This window comes from Saccoglossus kowalevskii, chromosome 5 (assembly GCF_978046115.1).
Source record: "Saccoglossus kowalevskii chromosome 5, keSacKowa6.1, whole genome shotgun sequence".
Taxonomy (NCBI): Eukaryota; Metazoa; Hemichordata; class Enteropneusta; family Harrimaniidae; genus Saccoglossus; species Saccoglossus kowalevskii.
This window is the reverse complement of record NC_140645.1, coordinates 13,762,159-13,789,099: the sequence shown is the minus strand read 5'-3', so window position 1 is coordinate 13,789,099 and position 26,941 is coordinate 13,762,159. Positions and strand designations below refer to the sequence as shown.

Below are 26,941 nucleotides of genomic sequence, written 5' to 3'. Positions count from 1 at the left end.
TTTATTTATCTGATTATTTATTCCTTACCAACTAATATCTTTCACGCAACATATACACATGGAAAGCTGCACGTTTCCCAACACACATGGAATTTCATACAAGTAAAACAATTGTGGGAGTTTTTTTGAACGCCAAATATTTCAACAGTTGAGTCGTATTTTGTACTGTTTATTTCGCAATTATTTCGGGCCCACAACAAGGACTGAGTTTAATGAGGGAAACTTTCATGAGCATTTATTATCGAACGATCTGTGTATCGCAAAAACAGTGATGCTACATTTGAAAACATTTTGTGGTACGCACCCAGAAATGTCGCATCGGTCACTATAGACATTTTGTTTATTGGTAATAATTTAGAGGTGTTGATTTGTTAACATCGATCGGTTTAAATATACTGTCACATACAAGCACATTTACACTATTGAACAATTTACTGTGCAGGCTGTAACGCTCACTGTACACGTGGGAAGACATTCTTCTCAAACCGACCAATCACGTTTCCTGGAGGGTCGTACTCACAAGCGATGTAAATGGCGCCGTCTTTAGAAGCAGCTCCACACCCGAGCTTTGTTGTTCCAGCCCACAGTACTTGAGTCAAATGACCTATTGAGGTTAGAAATAAGACATCGATTTTATAAATGAAATCTTGCTCGTCCTAACAATAAACCTTTCATATATTAAGTCGCGCCCTCCAGCAACAAAGCGATTCTGGTATAAATTGTATAAATTACGCCATCTAGTGACCATACGTTTCTATGACGAAATTTGGTGACAGTAAAATCGCTCATATCATCGAAATCGTTTTTGTTCAATGCTATCCATCAATAAAAAATGTATTGAGAGATTCACAATATTCGAAATGACGAACGACTAAAGTACTAATCGCAGTTTTGAACTATGTTGCCTTCACCGACGACGCTATTTTGACGTCACATAAGCACACTGTCGCTGAGGGCGGGACTTGTTATATAGTTCGTAATAATTTAGTCGAGGCAAACACAAATTTAGCTGGTTCTCAACACCTGAAAGGTAAATTAGGAGTCAAAACATTTTGATAATTTGTTCGAGTAGCATGTTATTATTTGGTTAGTGGACAGTGTTGATATAGTGTGAACACATTGTTATTTTTTGTCACATGTTTAAAGTGGTTCTTTCATCCAAACCACGGTTTCTAAAAAATGTAACCGTTTTAGTAACCGTCCCAAACACAATAATAAGGTGCAAATGATGTCCCAGGCAGGACAGCAGCTGTCTTCAAATTCAGAAGGAAATTCCCCTATATGTTGCATCTTACATTAGGAGTACAAAGTAATTATTATTAGAAATGTCGTTGTCCCAGGATTGGGTGAAATGTAACTTACCGGTGAAATATGTTATGCTCTATAAATATGAGTAATGTTCTAATTCATAATATGTAAATAAAACAAAGCACGTGACTGAAATGTACAGTTATCGTGACAGCGAACCGGGACAAAACAGAAAAAATACCTTTTATGTTTTAAGCAACTGCAAATTCCTTGTCGTTTGTCATTTATAAACGAAGTCAAAGAAATGAACCCATTTTATTTTTTAAAAACCCGTATTTTAACGCTAGTTTGATCTGAGTTGTGAAACAATCTTTTGCATATGCATGTATCAATGTGTGGGGTATACTGCGAGGTACCTAATTTAAAACTGTTGTGCTAATATTTGCTAATGTATAAGCAATGTTTGTAAGTTATTAAGTAATCGCACAATCACACGCGATGTTTATTTTGCAGGATTATGCTAATTACAAATGTTATTGTTTCGGCTCAGAGGGGCTTAGCCGAAGTACACATTCCAGAGATTTCCGTTACTAAATAACTTATAAATTATTCTTTACTTTTAAAAAAGCCGTTTTTTTAAAATCAAAACGTGATTTAATAAAAAGAAAACAAGGTCGTATGGCGGTCTATAGGTATAAGTCACCGTTTAATAAAAGAAAAAAAAATGAAAAAAAAATAAAAGAAAAAAATCTCCATGAAAGTCTTTACTACATCATTTAGTTGGAATATATGTCAGCCATGTGTTTGGAATATCCCAATGAATTAGCTGAAATGTACGTAACTCAAGATAACGTCCATTTCAGCAACGTAATATTGCACTCAAGATAATCGAGTGTAACCATTTTCGAACGAACGTTGTATTTTGCGCATGTGTACTCATTGGTTTATTTATTCTACCCTGAGTAATTTATAATTTCTGTGCATATTGTTATATAACTTTGATGGTAGGCTAATATAAAAGTATGGTTTATTTAGTCCAAACAAAGCAACTAAAAGGGAAACACTACTTTCTTTTCTTCATGCGTGCCTCGCTGGTAGAAAAAATGAACATAATGGAATACGTTTGAAGAAAAAACATGCAATCCTCGGGGGCGGACATCCGGGCATTTCCTACCGCCTGGCAACCCTCGCGGTGAAAACAAAGACCAAAAACGCGCAGAAAACGGTACTTTGCGATGGTTGTTGAGAGTCCCCTGAACAGTGTAACAAGATTAGTCCCACGTGTGTGGTTGTTCAGGATTACTTCAAAGTTGAGTTTGTGTTGTTTTCTCGAATTTTCACCGGCTCCACCGGCGTTCCACAGCAGCGCGCACAGAGCCCATAGAAATGCATGTACAGTGGTGCGCGTCTTAGCAACGTAGAACGTCTTGTGACGTAGCTCCGCCCCCGAGGATAGACGTTAGGATATTTATTATACTAGTAAGATTGAGAATTTAAGAGTGAATAAATCAGGGAATCTGAGTGTCCCAGAAATCCTAGATGGTCTATGTTATGCACACCACTTTTTACATGCTATTGTAGCATGGTTAGTTTTAATTTAGCTATAATGCTACAGTCACAATATAACAAGTGAGCTGCAACATTGCATATAGTATGAGATAATCTAGTGGGCGAATATACAGTTAGGAAAATTCAAGAATATTAAAAAGTAATGTTTACCAGTTGAAGATTTGAATCCTTGTCTGGAGAAGTCGTACATTTCTATTTCATCATACCACATTTTAATAATTCCGTAGCCTGTCAAGAAAAAGAAATTGCCTTATTAACGTTGACACTGAATATTACATATATTTGCATATCGTGGCGAGTAGATGTCTGTATTTATTTGATTTACGGAGTAGGCCTAGAAGCGCCACCAAGCTCATATATTAAGTTTCGTTTGTTTTTTTATTATATAACTCTCATATACATATACCCATCTTCAGCGTGTGCTGGTAAGTATTGTTGTAACGACATCTTTACTCCCTGTTCTTCGGAATTAATACTTCTATTTAATTTTATTTTCCAAAAAAATAATTGTTATTTCCGGCTATGCGAGTTGTTGATTTAATATGAAAAATCATCAATTTTACAAAGTTTGGTATTTGATCAGTGTTAAAAAGCTGTAGTCGTCGCGTCGCGCATGTGCGACATTTTTGTTGATGAACATTGATTTTCCCACAATTCAGTGCGACTTTATAATGCAAACACAAGTATGTACTTTGCCGTGGGTGCCATTTGCATTTATCACCACCGACGACTCCTTCGATTCATTAAACCCCCCCCCAAAAAAAACCTAATTAAAGCTTGGTAACATGTTGTTTTGTACTTGCTGGTCTGCGCAACAGTCAAATCGCTATCTTTGTATATACGAGACCCATATCTGGCGCATGCGTAGCGCGACGAGCACCGCCCTTTAAGCCAAAGATGTATAATGTAGTACTCTCCGACCACGCTGTTGCCACGTGACCTCTCACGTGACATATTATCAACATTACTATTGGCCATACCTGAAATATGGCTGATATCTGAAATTTGTACCATCGCTAGATTCTCGCCATATCCATAACTGCTGTGTTTCAAGTATCCACGCATCATGTTGTCACTTGCCACTCTCCGTGCCACGTTAGCTAAGCTGGCGTCCCATGACAACGGGCCAACCCTGTGAAGGCACCGGAAGTAGTTGTGGGCGTCGAGGAGCTGAGAATTTAAGTCACGCTGACCGGTGTTTCCAAGATTGCGACTGTCAATTGGAAGCCTACATTTATCGCTGCCACCATAACTGTAGTCTAGAAATAAACACGGTACAGACATCGCATTAATATTTTCATCACCAGATTTTCCCGCCCAAATTTATCTGTACTTTTTTCTTGTATTCTTCAATATTTGTTGAAATGAACCCTAATTTTGAAACCAACAGACAAAATTTGAGTCAATTTTCCGCTTTTACACGAGAGAATTGGCTATACTTGTCCCAATATTCTGAAGGAATGTGCAGACTATAAACGGGACTATTTTGTGATGAAAAGAGTGAACTGGTGGTGAAAAGGATAACAAAGAGAAATGTTGGATAGATAGTAAATGGGGACGAGACTGGAGCCGAAAATGAAGGGAAACGATGGTGGTTACGATGTCTTTAATTGAGGGCTATTTTTTCGCATTTTTAATCCATGTAATACCAAGCCAAATAGCACCTAAACAAATGAAATATTTTTTTTTATTAGTAATTTGCATGTTATTAATATAATTATAGGTCATGAATTATACTACTAGTACTCCTTTGCCACAATCTCGGACTTTATTACTAGTCTGAGCCACAACGATGTTTATCTTGTTAATTTACGGCTTAGCGGGACGGTCGTCACCTGCGCACGCACGAGAATTGAGTTCCAAGCGACGATAACAACACACGCTAAAAATGCAAAGGCTCATGGGTGTCTTGTTTGTGAACAATGACACGCTTTGGCCATCTGACGCATGCTTAGGTGACGACTCCCCCGCTTTAAAACTTGAACGCAGGTTATATCCTATTAATGAGGAGACTTTTTAGTCACATTATCATCAATAGATTTTTCCCACCTTAAAAGACGACATAACATCTTACGACATTTTACATCTTTGACGCCCATGGTCGCCGAGTTCTCGCTCAGAGTGTGAGTGTCGCGTGATTTGTTTTTGCCTCTCAAAGAGTGTATTATTCTTTCCGGTCATCACGTAGCCTGACAAGTTTGCGTAAGAGGCGCCCTGGATTGCTACAGGGGTTCGCAGCAGTCCAGGGCGCCACCTACGTCAACTTGTCAGGCTAGTCATCACGCCCAGTGTACCAAATATCATATCATATCATTGCTGTTTATAAAATTAACATATTGAATAAACAGGATAGAATAAACAATTTTATAAACATATGCAACAACAGTTTTCCTCTAGTTAAATACCTAAAACAAACAATATACAAAAAGTAACGTTTTTGTTCTTTGTAATCTTTTCTTTATAGTATTATTATTGTAATTTTCTCTTTATTGTTGTATTTGTCTTACCATACATTACCCACAGATGGTAATTGTTGAGTAATAAAGTTATTATTATAAAAACAAACAATTTAATCTTACCACATCCCATTTCATCGTTGTAATTTGGACACTGTGCCAACCCGTCACACAACTGATGAGCCCCAAGACATAGGCTGCCACCTCGTGAGCATCGGTAAGGATATTCCGGTAGCATGGTTGCACAGACTCGGGCATCGTAAAATGCTTTGGTATCTAGAGAACAAACACGTAAACTAATTTAATAGCTGAACACAAACATGGAGAAATAAATTGTACAATGTTCCCAATAAAAAGTAAGGCAAGAAAGCTTCTGATGATTGCTCAAGTTACTTTATCGCAATACCCCATTATAGTGTGATAGGTATTTTTGATGGTTAAAAACCTTTCACTTAGGTAACCGGGATTCGGTCGTTTCCACGCTAGGCTAACAAAAGACACACACGAGCTTCGTTCATGTTCCCAAAACGATTCTCCGCCAAGTCCCTGGTTTTCACCCGAGACAGCATTAAATCCATCTTTATTTCTTGTCACCCCTTAACCAATTACAATCAGTATAAGAGACTCCAAGGCCTTGCCTTCAAACAAACAACCAATCACATGAAAGTTTTACACATCATAATCAATTAATTACTCGTCAAGCTGTCTAGAGAAAACATTTCTATACATTGTCAACGCTAACTAATATTGATGGGGTAATAATCTCGCACTAACATTCCACAAAGATACTACCTTAGTTAAAATCGCAAACAACATTGGTTTAGAATTACAGCTACTGTCTTGTATCTTAAAAACTGCAGAGTCATAAGATGTTTTTGGTTGATTTCGACCAGCTCGCCATCTGGTCATGTCATTAACCTTTATCAGTATATGTCATGGCAACCACTGTCAAACTGACTGAAATATAAATCATGATACAACCCCCTGTTTTACATTCTGCATGTTCTCCGAACACACCGTTCCAATACCAAGGATGTCATCACATTTATATTTCACACGTCAAATACATCAACAATTGTTAAGCAAGTAAAATACACTCTAATATAACCAAATACATAGTTTCAAATGAGTAAATACAATGATTACATATGGTAATTATAATTTCAAATAAAAAGCTATAAATTTAAACACTACTGTTATGATTCTAAAATACAATAGTTATATATATATTTAAATAAAAAGATTATGAGGTTAAATACATTGGTTATATTTTTGAATATCCTACTCTATCAAGGAGAGGTGCCAGCACTTCACTTGCTATCCCAATTATTCAGTATTGGGTTCCCTATCTACTGCATACTAGTAATATCCCTGAGGATCTCAGTATATACTTCAGATAGACCTACCAATAATCTATAATGATTCCCTACCTCTTCCACAGCCATGCACTTACTATCTTTCCACTTTGGTATCTTAACGGCTTTGGGCAAAGGAATTACACGTTCTACACCATGAAATTTGTATTTTAAATCACCCCATTCGATATTCAACACGGACGAAATTATACCACGTTCAACTGTTAAATTCTCGATCACGGGTCGCTTTGCAAAGGCCAAATGACTCGGAGACACGTACAGGGTCATAACATTTACCAAGACATACAGCTTGTCATTGGATATCTCTAAAATTAACTTAGTACAGGGCAATTTAGGTGCACGATACATTATAGAGCGATTACGATAACACTTGCACAATCGAATAACCGCCAATATTAATAAGAATCCTGAACACATTAAAATCAGAATTAACGTTTCATTTCGAAGTTGGATCATGGAACTCTTCAAATCTCGCAAGGGATGGTCCGTAATTAACTCGTCTACTGGCAAATATAACGTTTTAGCCCAGATCCTGGGAAGGGTTGCAATCAATATGCTCAAAGTTCTCACCTTACAAACTGTATATACTGACAAAATCAGTGACCATGTGCTTATAATAGCCAGAATGGTTTCAATTATAGTAATAGTTTTGACTTCCAAAAACGGTAAGGCAGGGGTTTCATCCGTAATGTCGCTAAATAATTTGTCTACTTTAGAATAATAAATTGGTTTATTTTTCCTTAATAAATCTGCCGTTCTGTTTAAATCTACCGCCAAACGTGCATCAGAACGTACAATTTCCTCGAAATTCCCTCTGTTAATGGTGATGTTAGGGAGTTGTACTCGCCACGGGTTTTCATACATCGATTCCCCCGTAATTTCTGTCAAATCATCTGGGTCATAAAAGGGTATTAAAAATGGCAAATTTACCGGATGCAGAAACGTGGGGGCCTCGTCTTCTGTGCAACTGGTTAACAATGGCGATATGTAGAGATTGTCGGAATTTATAGCGCATCCACAGGGCAATTTAATTATACACATTGTACAACCTTCAATAGGCTCAGGGCTTTTATTCCCGCATGCTATTAACCATTTAGTATCATTTCTATTTACCAAAATATTCCCCTGTCCGATTTCGAGAATCTTAGGGTTGTATACTGGGTTGAGTATTAAATCTATTTTACATGTGTTATGAATTTCCTCTTTATTATCATAGAACAAGGCCTTCGTACACGACGACTTACGCATATTTATCATGGTAATCACAGAGGGACAATCTTTTACTGTCAGACCAGTACAAGACGAAATTTGGTCTGCACTCATTTCAATGTAGTAAGTTTCATCTTCATTAACCCCAAAATACTCTGCAACTGACGTTACCTTCGTGCGCCCGTTCTTTGCTGTATTATTGTCGAAATGCCGAGGTTTATCACCTAAATCATAAGGGAGGGGCATAGGCATGACTATCACTTTATACACTTCGAATATGTCGTTTTTTATAGTAATGGGGATTCCAACCTTTATGTACACATTATTGTCTGTACGCCGAAATGTCACTCTCGCATTATGGTAATAATAATTCAAATTCGTGTATGCTATATCAAAATTAGGATATTTCTTTCGTAGTTTCTTTCGCACTGCCCTTAAAGCATCCCCTAACACTCTCGGTCCTATCAACTGCAAAGGTAATCTTTCTTGTAATAACACGTCAATCGAACTCACCCTACGTTGTGTCTCCCTTTCAAGTAACTGTAACGCTTGTAGGCGTTGAATAGCATATCGAAACATTAAATGTGTGGATCGCCGTTCATAATTTAATTCTTTTTCTAACGCCTCTTGATTTAGTTCCATTCCGTTCAAGCGCTTTTTCCATTGCGATAAATCAGATACGATCGAATAAATGGCTTCATGATTTTCCTTAATCCCATTCAGAGCATTCTCTATTCTTTTATTCGTTGTGAAAACATATGAATTTAAATCATCTTCGTACGCAACAATTTGATCTGTCATAACCTTGGTGGAACTTTCCAATGCCGCTACATGTCGTCTCAAAATATTTACGTCGTTCGACGTGGCCGTTCCGAATAAAGATTTCGATACCTTCCCTACAAAGTCTAATAATCCCCTTTTCTGCCATTCATTTCTCAAATTCTTTTTCTCTATCTTTGGAAATAACACACGAATCGCTCGTTCATCTCTCGAAATATGATACATATAGAACTTATTTTGTTGCTCGACTAACTTCAAGGTTTCCCCGTATTCCTCACAAAACTTCGGAATGAGGTGAACTGTTTCGTTCGAACATAATGACTCATTCACACTCATCATAGGAATATCTAAATAAGGTATTGCGAACGTATGATGCCAGTACGTTAGGCTGTTATCGATGTTTGCTACCCGTTCAAACAATACTCCATAATTGGGGCGCAGAACATAATCTCTCATCTGCACAGACGGTTTCCATCGTACGACCAGTAATACACTAATAAATATCAACGCTATTCTCATCTTGACATCAATTTCTCGGGAGACGCACTATAAATTAGTAATGAAATGAAAAGAAAGGGGTATGACACATGATAAATGAAAAATTCGTGGCCAATTCTCAATTTGCGTGGTCGAATGGTAGAATTAAGTACCCACCTAAAGCGTTTCCTATGTTCTCATCAAATTGTCCATGGCGTCACCGCCCGGCGTCTTCATGACAGTGTGACCCCCAACACCAAACCCGTACGTAGCTATAGTGCGGACATCACACCTCCATGTAATTTAAACTTAGGCTTTATCATGGATTCTTTCCACGCTCCTTGAGAAATGATCTCGTATGAATGAATTCGTTAAGTATTATCGTTAGTAATGAATAATGTGCGTCCCAAGGCCTAAATAACACTCGTCTTGTCACACACTAATCTCTTTTTAATATACTTCTAAACCATTAATCAACTTTTCCCGCCTTCTTTTATTCGCTTTTGTCGACCCCATAAGGGGTATCGGATGGTCTTCTAAAAATAATCTCGCCTGTTCGTTTAAATTCTCATAACATTCCCAAGAATTTTGATCTTTTGGGTACCCCACCCATTTAATAAGATACTCTCTTCTACCGTTCCTTAGCCTACCCTTAATAATCTTTTCGATACCAAAATATCCGCTATTCTTACTATTCATCTCTGTGTCTCTGGGCCCTACCGAATCATTTTCTCCTTCGGGTATATCATCTAAATTAGGAACATTTTCTCCAGGAATTTCCGTTTGAGTGGGTGAGGGTTCACTTTGCATTTCCGTACCCCTCTCATCAGCATTCACGATTTCAAACTCAGGGGCTTCCCCAAATATATCCCCTTCATTTTGTTCTTCGCGTAAAGCTCCGCGTTTCAGTCTGTTTACATGAACTATATTTTTAAATATTTTCCCATCGCATACGCGTTGCAATCGAAAGTTCACGGGAGATACTTTTTCGAATGTGCGATATGGGCCGTGCCACCGATGTTCTAGTTTTTTACTCAATCCCGATGTTGCTTTAGGCGTGTACAAATAAACAATATCCCCAACTTGGAACGTACTTTCTTTCGCTCTCCTGTCAAAATAATATTTCATTCTTTCTTGATTAGCCTCAATGCATTTTAAAGCAGTCTCATGGGCAACCTTTAATTTTTCTTTCAGTAATTCCGCATAATCTCGGGGTACCTTATTCTCTTGTTCTGGTTCTAATAACACTGTGTCTATTGGCAACGTCGCCCGTCTCCCATATGTTAAGTAAAACGGTGTTTCTTGAATCGTTTCCTGTTTAGTTACTCTATACGCAAATAACGCGGCCGGTATAAATACATCCCAATCTTCCTGTCTAGAGTCGCAAAACATACTTAATATTTGAATTAATGTTTGATTAAAACGTTCTGTATTCGCGTTACATTGTGGGTTATATGGCGTCGTGTTTGCTTTTCTGATTCCAAACATTTGGCAGGTCGCTTTGATTACTTCCGACAAGAAATTTTGACCCCTGTCTGACAAGAGACATCTTGGTGCTCCGTACCTGCATATAATTTCATCAAATAGAATCCTAGCTGTTGTTCGAGCATTCATGTTTTCCGTCGCGAACGCCTCGGCCCATTTCGTAAAATAATCAGTAAACACAATAATATACCGATTTCCCGCCCGAGTTTTATGCATGGGCCCAATAAAATCAACTCCGACCCTATGCCAAGGGGCTTCTATTTTTAACGGTATCAAGGGGGCCTTGGAGCGTAGTTTAGGAGATTTCCTAGTGGCGCAATCTACACACGTAGACACCCAACTATGGATTTCAGAAGCCATTTTTGGCCAATAATAACGCTGCCTGATTGAAGCATAAGTTCTTGCAAATCCAAAATGACCTGCCGTTACTTCATTGTGAAATTTTTCTAAAACGCGATTTCTTAATTTATGCGGAATGACTAACTGTTTTACGCAATCCTGTTCTTTACTAAATTTACCCTTGGGGAACCAGAGGTGATATAATTTTCCATTCTCCATAACATATTCGTCTCTAGTATATGCTAATATTCGCGCCTTGCGCGGTTCAGGCGGTAGGGTCCCGTTTATTAAATAATCTATTATTTGGCTTATCTCTGGGTCGGCTCGTTGCATTTCGCTAACATTACACCAGCCTGTTTCTGCAGGCGTTCCACCGACTACATTTTCTTCACAATATACGTCTACTGTTCCTTCAGTATTAATTTCCGGTTGGACTTTATCAGTTACTAAGGATACTATTCCAATCAAATCATCGTCCTCCTCTAATTCTGTGATCGTTTGGGGCCCCTCATAGGTACATCTAGACAATGCATCCGCGTTTTGGTGAACCTTACCGGGCCTATGTACAACTTCAAAATCATACTGTTGTAGGGCAATGACCCACCTTCCGATTCGGCCCTTAGGTCTTACTAACCCAAATATATACTTTAAACTTGAGTGATCTGTTATTACCTTGAACTTTGCGTGCCTTAAATACGGGTCGAAGTATTTAATTCCTACCACTACGGCCAAAGCCTCTAATTGTGTTATAGGATAATTACGCTCTGCCGGGGTCAACGCCCGCCCGCCATACGCAATAACTCTCTCACGTCCGTCTTGTATTTGCGATAAAATAAAACCGATGGCTTGGCCAGAGGCGTCGCAACTTAATATAAATGGCTTCTCAAAATCGGGGTATGCCAATATAGGCGGATTTGTTAGCGCTTCTTTCAGCTGTTCGAATGCCTGTTGACATTCTTCCGTCCATTCAAACGCAATATTTTTGCTAGTCATTGTATTCAAAGGCCTGGCTATTTTCGCATATTGGAACACTAACTTTTTATAATAATTACAAATACCTAAGAATCCTCTCAAACTTCTTACATCACGTGGAACGGGGAAATCCCTTATGGCTGCACATTTTTCTGGATCTGCTCTGATACCGTCCTTACTTATCACGTGACCTAAATATTTAACCTCTCTACACGCAAAATTACATTTTGATAACTTCAGTTTTAAGTTAGCCTTTCTTAACCTTTGGAATATTTGATTCAGGTCCCCCAAATGTTTCTCAAAAGTATCGGAAAATACGATTATATCATCTAGATAAACTAAACAACTCTTCCAATTCAATCCCCTAAGCACAATATTCATGAGCCGTTGAAATGAATGTCCACTCCCAGCGACCCCCATCGGACATCGGTTAAATTGATAATTCCCAGCATGGGTCGTAAACGTAGTGAGTTCACGACTATCTGGATGTAGGTCTAATTGGAAATATCCACTTTTTAGGTCAAGCGTCGAAAAATATTTGGGTTTGGCTATTCCCAAGGAGTCAAAACAATCCACTATTAAGGGTAAGGGGTATGGTTCTAATTTTGTGATTGCATTCAACTTCCTATAGTCGACACAGAATCGATAAGCACCCCCAGGTTTCGTAACCAAGACAACCGGAAAACTCCATTCCGAAACAGAAGGTGAAATTATATCCTCAGATAACATATCATTAATTTGTTTTTCAATCTCCGATCTTTTTTGAGGAGTGACCCTGTATGGCCGACAACTAATTGGGTCGGGGTCGCCTACTAATCTTATTCTATGTTGGATTAATTTCGTGTGACCCATGTGTCCTGCAATTTCGGCAAATATATCTCCATTCATATTTAGGAATTTCCTTAACCTTTCTTTTTGTTCAGAGTTTAAATCTGCCCTCGCCATGTCAATATTGAAAGGGTTTACTGTTTCACTAGGGTGATCATCGTACTTGAACTCATTCAAACTTAAGTGCTCCCCCCCTGAGCCGACGTTAATTATGCCAGTATCCGGGGTCAAACATTGTATCATTCCAACTTTAATGCCTCGAGGAATTTGAATTTCTGTGTCTAACGGATTCATTACTCTAATTGGCACCTTATTCTTATGTATTTCAAAAATGCCTTTTGCAGTCAATAACCCGTACTTAGATAAATTATTCACGCACTTATTTTCTGCAATTACCCCGTTTGGATAATGATATCGAGTTTTACAAGTCATAATTTGCTGTGTCTTGGGAGGAATTGTAATACTATTTTGTGTCCATATTGGCGACTTCGGTCTCAAATGAAACTTTCGGGATGAGAAATCAATAACTGCTTTATGTTCCGCTAGAAAGTCTGCTCCAATTATCACATTACTTTTTGTATAGTCGACAATGTGGAAAGGAATAGTCACTTTTTGATCCGCTATTTCTGCCCTAACATAGATTCGACCTCTGAGCGGAACTATTTGACCGTTCACAGTATGTGCTGAACTTCGAAGGGGGGGATATATTTTACGATTTCTCAAGTTTGGAAAGTTTCGTATGAAACTTCTTGAAATAACTGAAATCTCAGCTCCCGTGTCTACCAATGCCCATACATAATCATTATCTAATTTTACTTTAATTACATTATTTCTATAGATATCGGTTGATACTGAACACAAAAGAGGGCTGTCTACCATTCTTTTCTTATGGCTAGTCAGTCTATTCTCCGCCCTTACTAAAATAGACTTTTTGGGTTTAAATTACCCCCTTGTTTTTCGTTATCACAATTTTTAGCAATATGGCCTTTCGCCCCACAACTATAACAAATTATATCTTTCGAATTTCCTTTTTGTGCCCCTCTTCGACACTCCCTTGACCTATGACCCCTTTTGCCACAATTATAACAATTTCCACTAAAATAATTTCCACGGCTGTAACAGCCGGCTGCTGAATGACCCTGCTTATTACAAATGCCACATATCGGAATTGTATTGAATTGTCTACCTTGGTAAGTTAGGTTTGAACCAACCTGACTCTCTGGTCCCTGGAACTGCTGCGGGCTGTATACGTACTGAGGTCGATGTTGTTGTAATAATTGTTCAGTTTTCTGTGCTAACCTTTCCACGCTGAATTCAATCGCTGATAGATCTGCGCCATTCTTTTTTTTCTCGCCTTCCTGCATCTGAAAAGCTATCTCACTCAGTCTGGCTCTTCGTCTCGCTTCATCAATGGTTTGAGGTTGATGGACAATCACCTGACTCTTGATGTCATTCCGTAGCCCGGCGCGAAAATAACGTAATTGTTCTTCGGGTGTTTTACGAAGTCGGGCACAACGCGACTTGATATTTGCCGCGTAATCTTCTACGGATTCGTCGGCCCCTTGTTTTCGCTCAGACAATTCTTGTTCTAGTATCCAGTCTAAATCGGCGTTTTCAAAATATGCAATAAGGCCGCCGCTAAAGCTTCATAATCATCTCTTACTTGGGCTGGCAATTCATTTACCCACATCTCGGCTGGGCCAGTCATCAACATTCTGAATCCTGCCGCTTTTCTATCATTCGGCAGTTGGTTAAAGTCTGCGTACGCATTAAATCTCTGTAACCAGGATGTTGCGTTCTCTGATTGTTTACCTTTAAACGGAGCTGGCCCGATTCCCATGTTGACAGGTGTTGGACGATTTTGAAGATCTTCCACCACTTCCTGAATTCCTTCTACCGCTTGTTGTGTCATTCTTTGGTCTCCAGCAATGGCTTGTGTCATTTGTCCAAGATGTTCCGTTAAAACTTCACGAATCCCTTCCATCATGTATGTCTTTTGTCTTGTAATCATACAGTGTTCCCATGATGATTTTTGTGTTGAACACAATGCCCAAGGGTTATCCACCACGTGTGATAGGTATTTTTGATGGTTAAAAACCTTTCACTTAGGTAACCGGGATTCGGTCGTTTCCACGCTAGGCTAACAAAAGACACACACGAGCTTCGTTCATGTTCCCAAAACGATTCTCCGCCAAGTCCCTGGTTTTCACCCGAGACAGCATTAAATCCATCTTTATATCTTGTCACCCCTTAACCAATTACAATCAGTATAAGAGACTCCAAGGCCTTGCCTTCCAACAAACAACCAATCACATGAAAGTTTTACACATCATAATCAATTAATTACTCGTCAAGCTGTCTAGAGAAAACATTTCTATACATTGTCAACGCTAACTAATATTGATGGGGTAATAATCTCGCACTAACATTCCACAAAGATACTACCTTAGTTAAAATCGCAAACAACATTGGTTTAGAATTACAGCTACTGTCTTGTATCTTAAAAACTGCAGAGTCATAAGATGTTTTTGGTTGATTTCGACCAGCTCGCCATCTGGTCTTGTCATTAACCTTTATCAGTATATGTCATGGCAACCACTGTCAAACTGACTGAAATATAAATCATGATAATAGTACCGCCTTGCTACGATGTTAGTAGGGTCTCATTCAGATTGTCGACAATGTTCAATGGAAGTAGCATATAGCGAGTGAAACCATGAATACCAGGAAGAATATTTTAATAGTGTTTATGGTAGAAATCAGCTCATATTTTTGGCTCAAAGTATTGAGATACTACGAAGTGGCCACAGAGAGCTTTCACCATGATCGCAATGCAACAGCATGATTAAATAAGAAATACATGAGAAACGCCGTAATTATTGACATCTTGAAATACGATCCTAATAACATTTCATTCAAGTGGACGAGGCGAGTATAGCAGGGAAGGCCTGCATGCAGACCGGGGTGTAAATAGGGGTGCTTCTGCGTTGTCAAAACAATAACTCCCTCATAAACCCCTCATCAAGACATGTTTATACTTTGATGTTATCCCTTCATCTCGTTTTTTTTCAATTATGCCTTCCGAACAGTTTGTAAACTTTATCTTCGATGACAGAGATGAGATGATTTGTTGTAGTTGTGTTCTCTTTAATTCTGACATGGTCTAAAGGTTTGGTGATAGTCGCATTATTTGATGTTGGAAGACTTGTACGACTAGTTTATAAAGTGTAGTAGAGGTACATTTCATATAAAGCTACTGAAAGAACATATGTGTTGTATATACTTGATTTTATATGGTACGGGACCCATTTTGAAGTTAGTGTAGTTTTATCATAAGCAGCCCAACCGAGTCTGATTTTATGGTTCACAGTGATATTTCCGTTGTTTTTTGAAAAAAAAGTCTTTATCCGAAGTAACATCTTCGCTCGCCAAGGTTCGTTTATTCGAGACTCGTCGTCTCACCGCTTTACTATGTGCCTGGTGTCATGATATGTTGATAGAATGTCTGGTTTCTGTAGCATGTATCAATAGATTAAAAAAGTCTTGACAGTGTTACCATAGCGACATGATCATGTACGTACATTTCGTTCAGACGACAATGCAGTATTTGGATCAGCAACTTGCATGTTTTAAAGTAGACATTAATAACATATACTACAAGAATTTTATGAATATACTGTTTAATAATTGTATTCAGTAGTGGCAACTTTACAATGTTTTAGCAGTGAGACACACCCCTGGTTATCATGAAATTCTTTTGTGATCGTGTCAACGGTTGCAGCGACTGGCTGATCGCATGTTTACTCTGTCACGCCTTAATATTTTATTGTTGAGTTTGTAAGATTGGATAGGAAAGAAGGGACAACGTGGCGTTACCTCAGCTGACTGTTTGGATGAATAACGCTGGACCATCTGTAATGAACTAATGTGTATTCATTTGGGCCGGACTTGGTATTTCTACGTGTGAATGTTATCTGCCAAGTGTGTCGACGTTTCCTGAACACAACGCCCTATTCACAACATTTGGTGGAGAATCCGGGCACTGTGGGTGAAAGCCACATATTACAACCACTAAACTACTAGGCTTTATAGTGAGCTGAGAATAGAGAAGAGTTTTCGCCGCCACTTCTCAAGATTGTTGTAATGTCTTTCTTCAAGGAGTCGCCAATTGCATCTTGACTGGTTAGAAGGTTGCCATTCTGTGGTTCTTGATCCCCAACTGATATTTTTAGGTTATATTTTTAGCTTTTTAAGGACAGCATGGTGGGAGGTGGGAGAATACTTTCAATATCATACTGTATTTGTTTGATGTCTTTTTCACCAACTTTTTTGAATCTTCCTCAATTCTGTATCAGTGTCTGTAATATTTTATAGACAGGATAATGATTTTTGAGTTTGATTTGGAATTGCTGTGCTGTGGAATTGCCGTCAATATTCTTCAATTGTTTTAGGTCATATTTTGGCTTAGAAATGTGTTTCCTTGGCCAGGAGCAGGAGTTTATCCTGACTAAGATCGTTTTCTTGTCTCATCAAAACGATATTGACGTTTTGAACAGCCTTTGACGTCAAGAGAAAAGTACAGTCGCTAGAGATAGGAATTTATAAAATGATGTATCCATAGTTCACGCTTTTTTCAAAGTTGAAGTGCATCCCCGTGTAAGTAGCGACCATGGCACATTCAATGTCGTCGGAGCCTGTATGCGATTACACACGACGCATTGTCATACTGTGTCAGACGGTGCATTTGATTGCACTATTACAATCACAAGTTTAAATTTAATTTACATGTTATATTCATAACTGCGCATGCGTTGACATATACTGCCACAACTATAAAATTGAATGAATAATGGCACACCTAATCGTGATTACAAACACGAATCAATTTGATAACTTTTAAGTTTTTATCGGTGATCCTAATATTTAATAAATCACAGCACCGGTGAGATTGATTTCAAATTTATTGATATTGCAGAATTCATCGCAAGGGATTTGAGGTATCCATAAAATAGAGTATCAAGCAATAAATTGAAGTGTATGTAATGTCAGCGCAGGTCATACGCTGTATACTTCAAGTTGTTCTCGGAGATCTCAATTCTCGTGATCTCATATAGTGAATTATTTGGCTGCGACATGGTGGAAAATTAAGACTTTTCTCGCAATTATTCTTGAGTACATTTTCCTTTAGAATTTGAAAGCTTGCGTTGTGATTTCGTACGTAAATTACGAAGGTTTTGTTGAGCATATAAGCTATTTGTATAGATATTAAACAGTATTGTCACATTGCCATGGAAACTAGAGAATAATAGATTTGAGAAAATTTAAATCTCCAATTTGCTAAACTTCGGAGGCAAAATAAGATACTCTAAAGCACGCCACCAACGGCGAACTCAGTTGTGGCTGAGAACATGGATACATGGGGGGGGGGGTTCTGAATAAAATATGGTACGCAAGCTGTAGTAAAAAACGCGTAAAGGGGGTGTTATTTAGTTATTTGACGCGTATACGCGTGTACCTTAGTAATATGTAACTTAGAAGTATAGTAATAAAGTGTGAAAAAAAGGAATCTCATGAATTCATGTTATCTCAAATTGGAAACAGTATGTCTTTAGTATATCTATTTTAAGTTTCTGCACTTAAAAAGGGGTATAAATTCACAAAAATAATTACGTGTTTAGAGGCTTTTTTGAAAAGCTATACTTCAGCATGGGTACCAGGTCTGACTTGGAGTACCCCCCCCCCCGGGATACATGCGCCCAAAGGGTGCCAATAGTACGACCTCGCTGCGCCTGTATCGCTAAGCAGATCCGAGAAATCACATTAAAAACTACGCGACATGACGACTTTTGCACTTCAACCAGACTGTTCAGTTTAAATAGAAAAAAAAAACTGCGCTTTCGTTTTATTTTGGAAATGTGTACGACGGCGAAACTATACTACATTGTCAGGAAAGTTACCGTCTAATCATTAAGCCAATTATTAGTCTTTAGATTTTAGAAAGTTGTTTTCATAAATTTATCGTTTTAATTAAATGTTACCTGTTCATAAAATGGCTTGATAGCCATAATCAATTGTTTTCTATCATTAATGTTGAATGTTTTAAGGGTATGACAAATTTGGCGTATATTACTTGAATCCGACGTATAATTTTGTGGTCGTTTTTAATTAAAAATGACTATCAATGGTAGTTAGGTTACAAACGAGTAACGAGTCCCCTGGCCGCTGTCTCATTGTGGACGACTTATCTGAACATTCTGGGCACTGTTTGAGGAATTGGGTATTTTTTGTATTTTACGAAATCAATAGCGTAGGTCCAATTAGCAACGAGAACATCTAAGAATCAGCTTAAATTTGATTGGCTGAGAGATTCTAGAGGCACAGTACAAAGAAATTAATTACTAAGTATATTGTCTACACTATCCGTGTACCTGTACGCAATATTTTTTTTTTGTAGATTAAGAGAGATACTCAGTCGCCTCAGATTTGCCAAATCACGAATAACTAATTCTGCTTCTACATGAGAAAGTTCAAGCTTGTTCAGAGCTTTGTTCAGTGGTACATGACCATTACAAAATTACAAAACGTGTCAACTTTTTTTTTATTTAATGACTCTTTTTTATTTGCTTGACACATTATACCCACTATTTGATACTTTCTCACTGTATGCTCGTAAAGAAAAAAAACAGTATTGACTTCGCATTAGTGGTTGATTTTGTGAGCTTAGATACAGGGTCAATAGTTAGTGAAAAGAACGAGGCGAAAGAAACAACGGGACTGAAAGAATGTCCAGCCCAAAAGAATGAATAAATGGGTAAACCCCACGCACCGGTTGCAATCAAGCCGCCACTTCTTTTTCAAATCAACCATCCACATACATACATCGTTTCTAACATCGATTTGTAATATCGTATTTTGTATTATCATAATCTCGATTGATTGCACTTGTTTACGTGTTGCGCGCGCGTGCGTGTGCACAGTGAATGGTTCGCTCCGATGATAAAATAAAGACGTCGTGGGCTGCTTTCCTTATTGAATATTCATGTACGTCTTCCTGTTAACAAAACAACTTTTAGGCAGTGATGTCGCCGCAGATTGCGAGCCAGTGTTGGACAGTGAGCGACATTCTATTTCTGGTTGGCAAAAATGTATACAAATAAATTCGGAATGCGATGGCCTATATTGTACCTGAGACATACATGTATATGCACTTGTAGCAAAATGCGTAGTGTGTTATTAGTTACACTCAATAAGTGCGATTAGGTTTAATACAATTATTAGTTTTCAACAATAAAAACGTGATATTTGCACCACCTTTCAAATAACAGGCTTCTTTCGATATATATATATATATATATATATATATATATATATATATATATATATATATATATATATATATATATATATATATATATCAACTTGCAGAATACATTAAACTAAATCAATACAATATTATATATATTTATGTGTGTTCGATTGTTTTATGAACAGTGCACGAACCCGATGAATCATTCTCACATGCGACACCTCACATATTGTCAAATTTCGACATATAACTATTAAATCAACAATTTAAAAAGCTTCGCCGCCTCGACGTGCGTGTATCCACCTGCCGTGTGTGTGTGCTGACTGTCAAGAGATAACACTTTTGATAGGAAATGAAAGCAAACATATTTAATAGGTAATTAGTATTATCGTCGAATAACGTGACTGTAAAGTCGTTGATCAGCTCAGGACTTGTGCAGAATGGTAATTACTAGTATTGCTTTGGCCGATATGACTTCGGCGACAGACTTGTTTTACGGACAAGCGTCGTCGCACGAAAAATCATTGGACAAAAAACGAATCGAAGTAGTAATTATCGGGCATGTCCACTGACACTTTGCTGGGAAACGCCTTTGATGTGGCCCGGCTGGTTATCTAAATTTCCCTTGAACGTTCGTCTGTCTTCTGGCAGACTCTAACTCAGACTCAATACAATATATATATTTATTCGATTGTTTTATGAACAGTACACGAACCACGATGAATCATTCTCACATACGACACCTCACAAATTGTCAAATTTCGACATAAAACTATTAAATCAACAATTTAAGAAGCTTCTTCTCCCCATCGTGTGTGTACCCACCTGCCGCGCGTGTGTGCCGACAGTCAAACGATAACACGTTTGATATATTTATTTAAAATGAAATGAAAGTAAAGATCTTAACAAGTTATTAGTATCATCGTCGAATTGAACGTGACTGTAAAGTTGTTGATCAGCTCAGAACTCATGCAGAGAGGTAATTATACTTCTGCCTTGGCCCATATGACTTCGCGCCAGTTTTACGGACGAGCGTCGTCGCACGAGAAAATATTGGACAAGAAACGAGTCGAAGTAGTAATTATTGGACATGCCAACTGCCACAGAAACTGACACTTTGCCGGGAAACGCCTTCGACGTGGCTCGAGGTGGTTATCCAAACTTCCCTTGAACGTTCAATTCGTACGTCTTCTATCAGAGGCTCTAATTTCAGAGAGGGTCTACTCAACGCATGGATAGTTGTAGTATGAAGTGATACTATTAAAATGACTCGCGTTATCCCACCTTCTCGGCTTAGTACACTACACTCGATGAATCTATTGTACATAATTTAACATGGCGTATTTTTATAACAACTGAAATGTGATTTTCTCGGCTATCCGAGGTTATCTGTCGTCACGTATCTCCCGATTCCAATTGACATTACCCGGCTTATTATAATCGAAGAAACGAAACGAAACGGAATAATACACATAATGACAATTAAACTGTAATCAGAGAAAATGGGTTATATACACACAATATTTACAAAATATTGGCGGTATTGATGATATTCCAGTAGAATGTTTCAAATACCTTGGTTCTAATTGTACTCAGCTTGTTTGCAATATGTTAACAAAATATTTAATCTTTGCCAATTCCAATAGTCTATGGGCAGAAGGTTCGATCGCTCCAATTTTTAAAAAGGGGTGCCACGAAACAGTTGGAAATTATACAGGCATCACATTACTTCCTATTATTGGCATTTTTTTTTATTTCTAAAAACGCGATGTTTTATAAACTTTTCAAACTTAATATGAATAGCAAAGTGTTAGAAGTTATAAAATAAATGTACAGCAATGTAAACTCGTGTATTCAGACACGTTCCGGAATTCCAGACTTCTATAATTGTACTTATGGTGTACAGCAATGCTCCACATTATCCCCTCTTTAGTTAAAGCGCGGTGGTCGTCGCGCAGCGCGTGTTCGAATTTCATTTAAATAAACAATGTATTTTACACGCGTTGTATACGTCGCTATGAGTCCCATGTCGAACAGGACGCGGCGCGACGACTACCGCGCTTTAATCGTTTCATTTATGATATAGGCGATATACAGGAAAGTGGATTATACAATGGGGTATATGTAGGAAGGTTGAAATTACTTTATCTGCTTTATGCCGGACGATTTATCAATTCCTTGCAATTCTAGGATCAGGTTACAAAGACAAGTCTAAAATTAAAGTGGTTAGAAACAGGGATAGGCGTAAATCAGATGAGCATTTATATATTAATGGGGTAAGAGTAGGATTCGTCTCATATATTAATTATTTGGGTATAGCATTTTCATCATCGGGTTTATGGACATACGCTCCGCATGCTCTGGCAATCCAAGTCGTGCGAGTAAAGCGGTGTATAGTGTAAAAAATATACTAAGCCAAATATGTTAAATATGTTGAAATTAATATTGCCCTGAAGATCTTTGACGTCAAAATCGTACCAATATTGAGTTATGGTTGTGAAATTTGGGGATCCCATGCTAGAGAAAATATTGAAAAAGTCCATACCTCTTATATAGTTTATACTAGTCTTAATGTAGGTTATAATACCTATAACGCCGCTGTACATGGCGAACTTCGTAGATTTCCGCTGAGAACCCTTAGGATGTCTCGTATTGTATGAAATTGGTTAAACATCCTGGATCATGACAAGTGAAATGGCCGAAAAGTGTTACACGTGCCGGGCATATAATATAAAGGGACTGTTGTTTAGTTTCGGTTTCGGTATGGCCTATAAACAAAGATCGTCTGATATTGCTGCACAACAATGGTCAATAAGTCTGCAATCCTTTTCCAATCTTTACATCTATTGTCTCTATAAACATAATTTGGTTTTAGAGAAATATCTGTTTTTATTGACAAAAATAAATCTTAGGAGTCCCCCATGCAGATTTCGCATTAATTTTCTAGTCACAGATTGCGCATCGAGATTGGTAAGAAAAATCTGCGCTTTATGTGCTTTACAGAAAGTGAGAGACGAATTTCATTTTTGTTGCGAATGTCACTTATACAAACATTTGATAGAAAATGTTCCCTTTTCTTATTATTACAAATATCCATCAAAAATAACCTATTTGTACTTCTGTCTTCATTAAAGTATATATTCTACGGTTTCAAATTGAGAGATATTGACTAAAATGATGGCATGACCGTTTCTTTGTTTTTGTAAACTTTTTGTTGTATATAAGTCCAACAGCCTACAATACTATAATAAAATAAATATAAATATGGTTTACAGAATATTTGCCGAAAATAACAATATTTTAATCAGTAAATGGTTCGTGTCGCTTACAGATAATCGGAAAATGTTCGGCAAATGTTTTATGTCGTTATATGCACGAATGAAAGGTGAATATACTGGACGGGTTTTACCCGAAAGTTTGGAATAATTTTGGCAAATAATTTAGTATTTTGTAAATATTGTGCGTATAAAACCAATTTTCTCTGATTACAGTTTAATTGTCTTTATGTGTATCATCCCGTTTCGTTTCGTTTCATCTCGTTTCGTTTCTTCGATAACAACGAGCAATGATACCCTACCATAATTTCATCCTTGTTGACGTTCCTTTATGCGTTTTGTCTTGGTGAGCCCTCGGCGACAATACAAGTAGGTAAGCACATGGCCGGACATGGGATTATGAACACAGCGCATATTCATTTGATATAGGGTTTACCACGATTACGAAATCTTACCAGTAGAACGCGCGGATTTAAAGGGAGTCGCGCCCGCAAAGAAAAAAAATGACAAATCAATTGACAAACCCAGCCCACTTGCAGTCACGTCAATAGTTTAGGAGCCCCCCCCCCCTCCTCACCGAATTTCTTGATCCACCAGTGATTAGAAATAACGGAATCACAGAACGTGACACAGCGCGTGAAACAGATCAAATAAAGACAATGCGCGCAGACGGTAAAGGCAATTTTCAATCTCAGCTGCATTAATTGACATGATAAATTAAAAACATACGAAAACATTCAGATTGAATAAAGTACAAAAATACAAGATTCGGAAAAAAAAAAAAAAACATCCGTTGCACTAAAAACAAAAACAAATTGAATTCACCCCACCAATAATAAATTGCCAACACTTTTCGTACGGTCTCGAAAAAGTTCAAATGCCAGCTTACCTTTAGCATCACCGCCACCACTCTCTTGGCAGTTCTTTTCGTCACTTCCGTCCTGACACGTCACATGCCCGTCACATATCTGGGTTTCCGCCAGGCACCAGCTGAAATCAGCGCACATGTAGGGAAAATCTGGATACACCTTGGCACACACATCGCTCTTTTCGATCTCACCGCTTGGTGTCCGTTTCAAGATATCTACATTATAACAGAAATAAGAACTTTAACTCTAAGGCTTAATTGTTTAAAAAAGCAAAACAAATCGATATTAAAAACAAAAAATATGACAAATAATCGGTCATTTATTTATTTCTTGAATCAAATAATCCGTGACAGTAGTGGGACATCGTTAGACTCCCATGAATTATGGGTAATTGAGAAATAACAAATGTATCTAGTACAGCTCCTTCACTATCTTGATTTAATATTATTTTTTATTAGGTTTTCGTGTAATTTAATGATCGGTTTTCATACTTCTGTCTGTATGTTTTACAACTAATAATAAAACAAATCACTTTTCGAATGGATGATTGATCCATTTCACTAAGAAGAAATCGCCGTACATATTTCATATCAGTGAGTAAAGCGTAAAGAGACTAAAATTGGCAGCGGATTCAGGTTAGCTTTTATATTCAGATTCAAGTTCGAGTCACTTACAGTAGCGGCACTTTGCAAGATGCCACATTTTTTTAGTAAGAGTTATGTGTTTCTGTTTCGCTGTTAGTGAATGTAGGGCGACTAGCCGCGAACGATGATGTACGATAAAATGGGTGCTTGATGACTTGCTCAGACAATTCGCCAACTATGCATTATGAAACTATGATATCGATATTCTGTTAGACATGTCTTGTAACTGTAATGTTGTTTTCACCAATTAATGGAAGCAATCGCGGTACAAATCCAAAAAAAAATCCGATTTTCCAGTCTGACTGAAAGAAGAAATAAATTGTCAACTATTCACATGCACTCGGACCATTAAATACAAATATTACATTTGCCTTTACTGCCAGTAAAATAGTATGTAATGGAAAATTCGCTTCTGCCAGACATAATTTGTATATATTATTACAACGCCCGTGGAGTGTTTACCTAAATGTGTACTTCAAGTTGTTAAACTTTGAATAACTGGGGATGACGTCACGTAATCAGCACACTGTAAACATATAACGGTAAAGCTAACGCAGAACCGCGATTGATCTTTAAAAGTACTCGAGATAAAGCACAAATCGTGAGGCGATGAGAGAGATTAACTTGATATAGAAAAAAAAACTCTCCACGTTTCCTCGATACTACTTGTTTGATTTCCTATTAATATCGAGGCAGGGGGTCGACTTTTACCTACATAGGTAACCTACATAATCATCCTCGTTCAATGACTTTTTTAAAGTGCTTCCTTCAACATCACAAAAAGCGCAAGAATAAGAGTTCTGGTTATTACGAGCGAAAGTAAACTTAAACAGCAATGCCTATACGAAATAGATTGAATATGAAATTCGAGATACATGACAATAATTATGGACGATGATACATATTTATTGACCTTAAAGGTGGGCGATATTCCTTAAAACTTTGATTGGTTACAGTGGAAGGAGTGCTGCATAGCAACTGTGAGCAGTTAGGTTCCGCTCAGCAATATATCGTTAACTCCGTGGGAGTGAAAATATTTTCATAAATGTTGTGTTGCGGTCCGACTCTTATTACATGCTGGTCAGTAAGTACACATAGTAATTATTATGTGTATTTCTTACCTTGCTTCAGAATTTTTAAATCATCAATATTCGCTTTAGCGGGGACCTCCTTGCCTTTTGAGATAACCTGAAAATATAACATGGAATGGGTTTTTTTATAACGTTATGAGATATTGACAAAATATGCCACTCATTACTGACACGGGAAATCATTGATTGGTTGTCATGGGCGACTTTCAGTTGATTATACTTGGAACCAGGAATGCTGACAGTTTTCCTCATTTTTGTCTACAATCGTTTAGTGCAATTATTTTGCGTGATTCTCTGATTATTTGATGCTTCTTTAAACAAAACATTGCTGCCGAGTTATTTTCTGACTCAGATGTGTTGTAATGTAATGTAACTGTAATGTTGCACAAATATCATCTGCGAGTTCATACCCAAGGTGTCTTAAACCAAACACATCTGCATTGTTCAGCTTTTCAAACGTGTCTGCAAAATAATAGGTGCAAGAAGCTGTGATTCATCAATCCACGGGATAAATTCTGTCCGGAATGGCGTAATTAAAATATGCCAATCAATGCTAGTACTGAAAATGATCAGTTCTTGTTGTTTTTTAAACACAATTTTAATTAATTTCCGTTAATATCTTGCCCAGTTTTAACCCAAATCATAAACTTACAGAATTGAACTAGGCTCATGATCAACGACATTTGTTGTCAGAACTGCACCCATGTCACGGAATTTCTCGTGGAAAGTTACCCATTTGGGGGAAATGTTCCTGTGTATCTTCTGAAGTAAAGAAACGTACTTCCAACCACCCGAGCGGATATTCATAAGTTTACTTTTTCCAAACTAAACCCCCACACGCCACCTCACTCTAAAATACTCAAGGCTCGATGAAAAAAAAAAACGATGCTGTTGAATGTGTGCTACTCACCCCTGCCTCGACATCAGAGAACCCACATCCAACGGCGATAATCAGAGCAGTGACGACAATGTACGTGGCAGCCATTGTGGTTCTCTAACTAACCCAGTCTTGGAAAT

At 37.8% G+C, this 26,941-nt stretch overlaps 1 protein-coding gene across 1 annotated transcript; it reads right to left on the bottom strand.

The window, feature by feature from the left end:
- LOC102809111 (uncharacterized) lies at positions 1-26,941 on the bottom strand. The gene is made up of 7 exons (XM_006823538.3): positions 26,835-26,941; positions 25,955-26,021; positions 24,210-24,404; positions 5,397-5,549; positions 3,798-4,076; positions 2,968-3,045; positions 1-604 (listed from the first exon to the last, which is right to left on the bottom strand). Exons 1-7 carry the CDS (start codon positions 26,907-26,909, stop codon positions 453-455), a joined length of 999 nt encoding a protein of 332 aa, XP_006823601.2. The 5' UTR covers positions 26,910-26,941; the 3' UTR covers positions 1-452.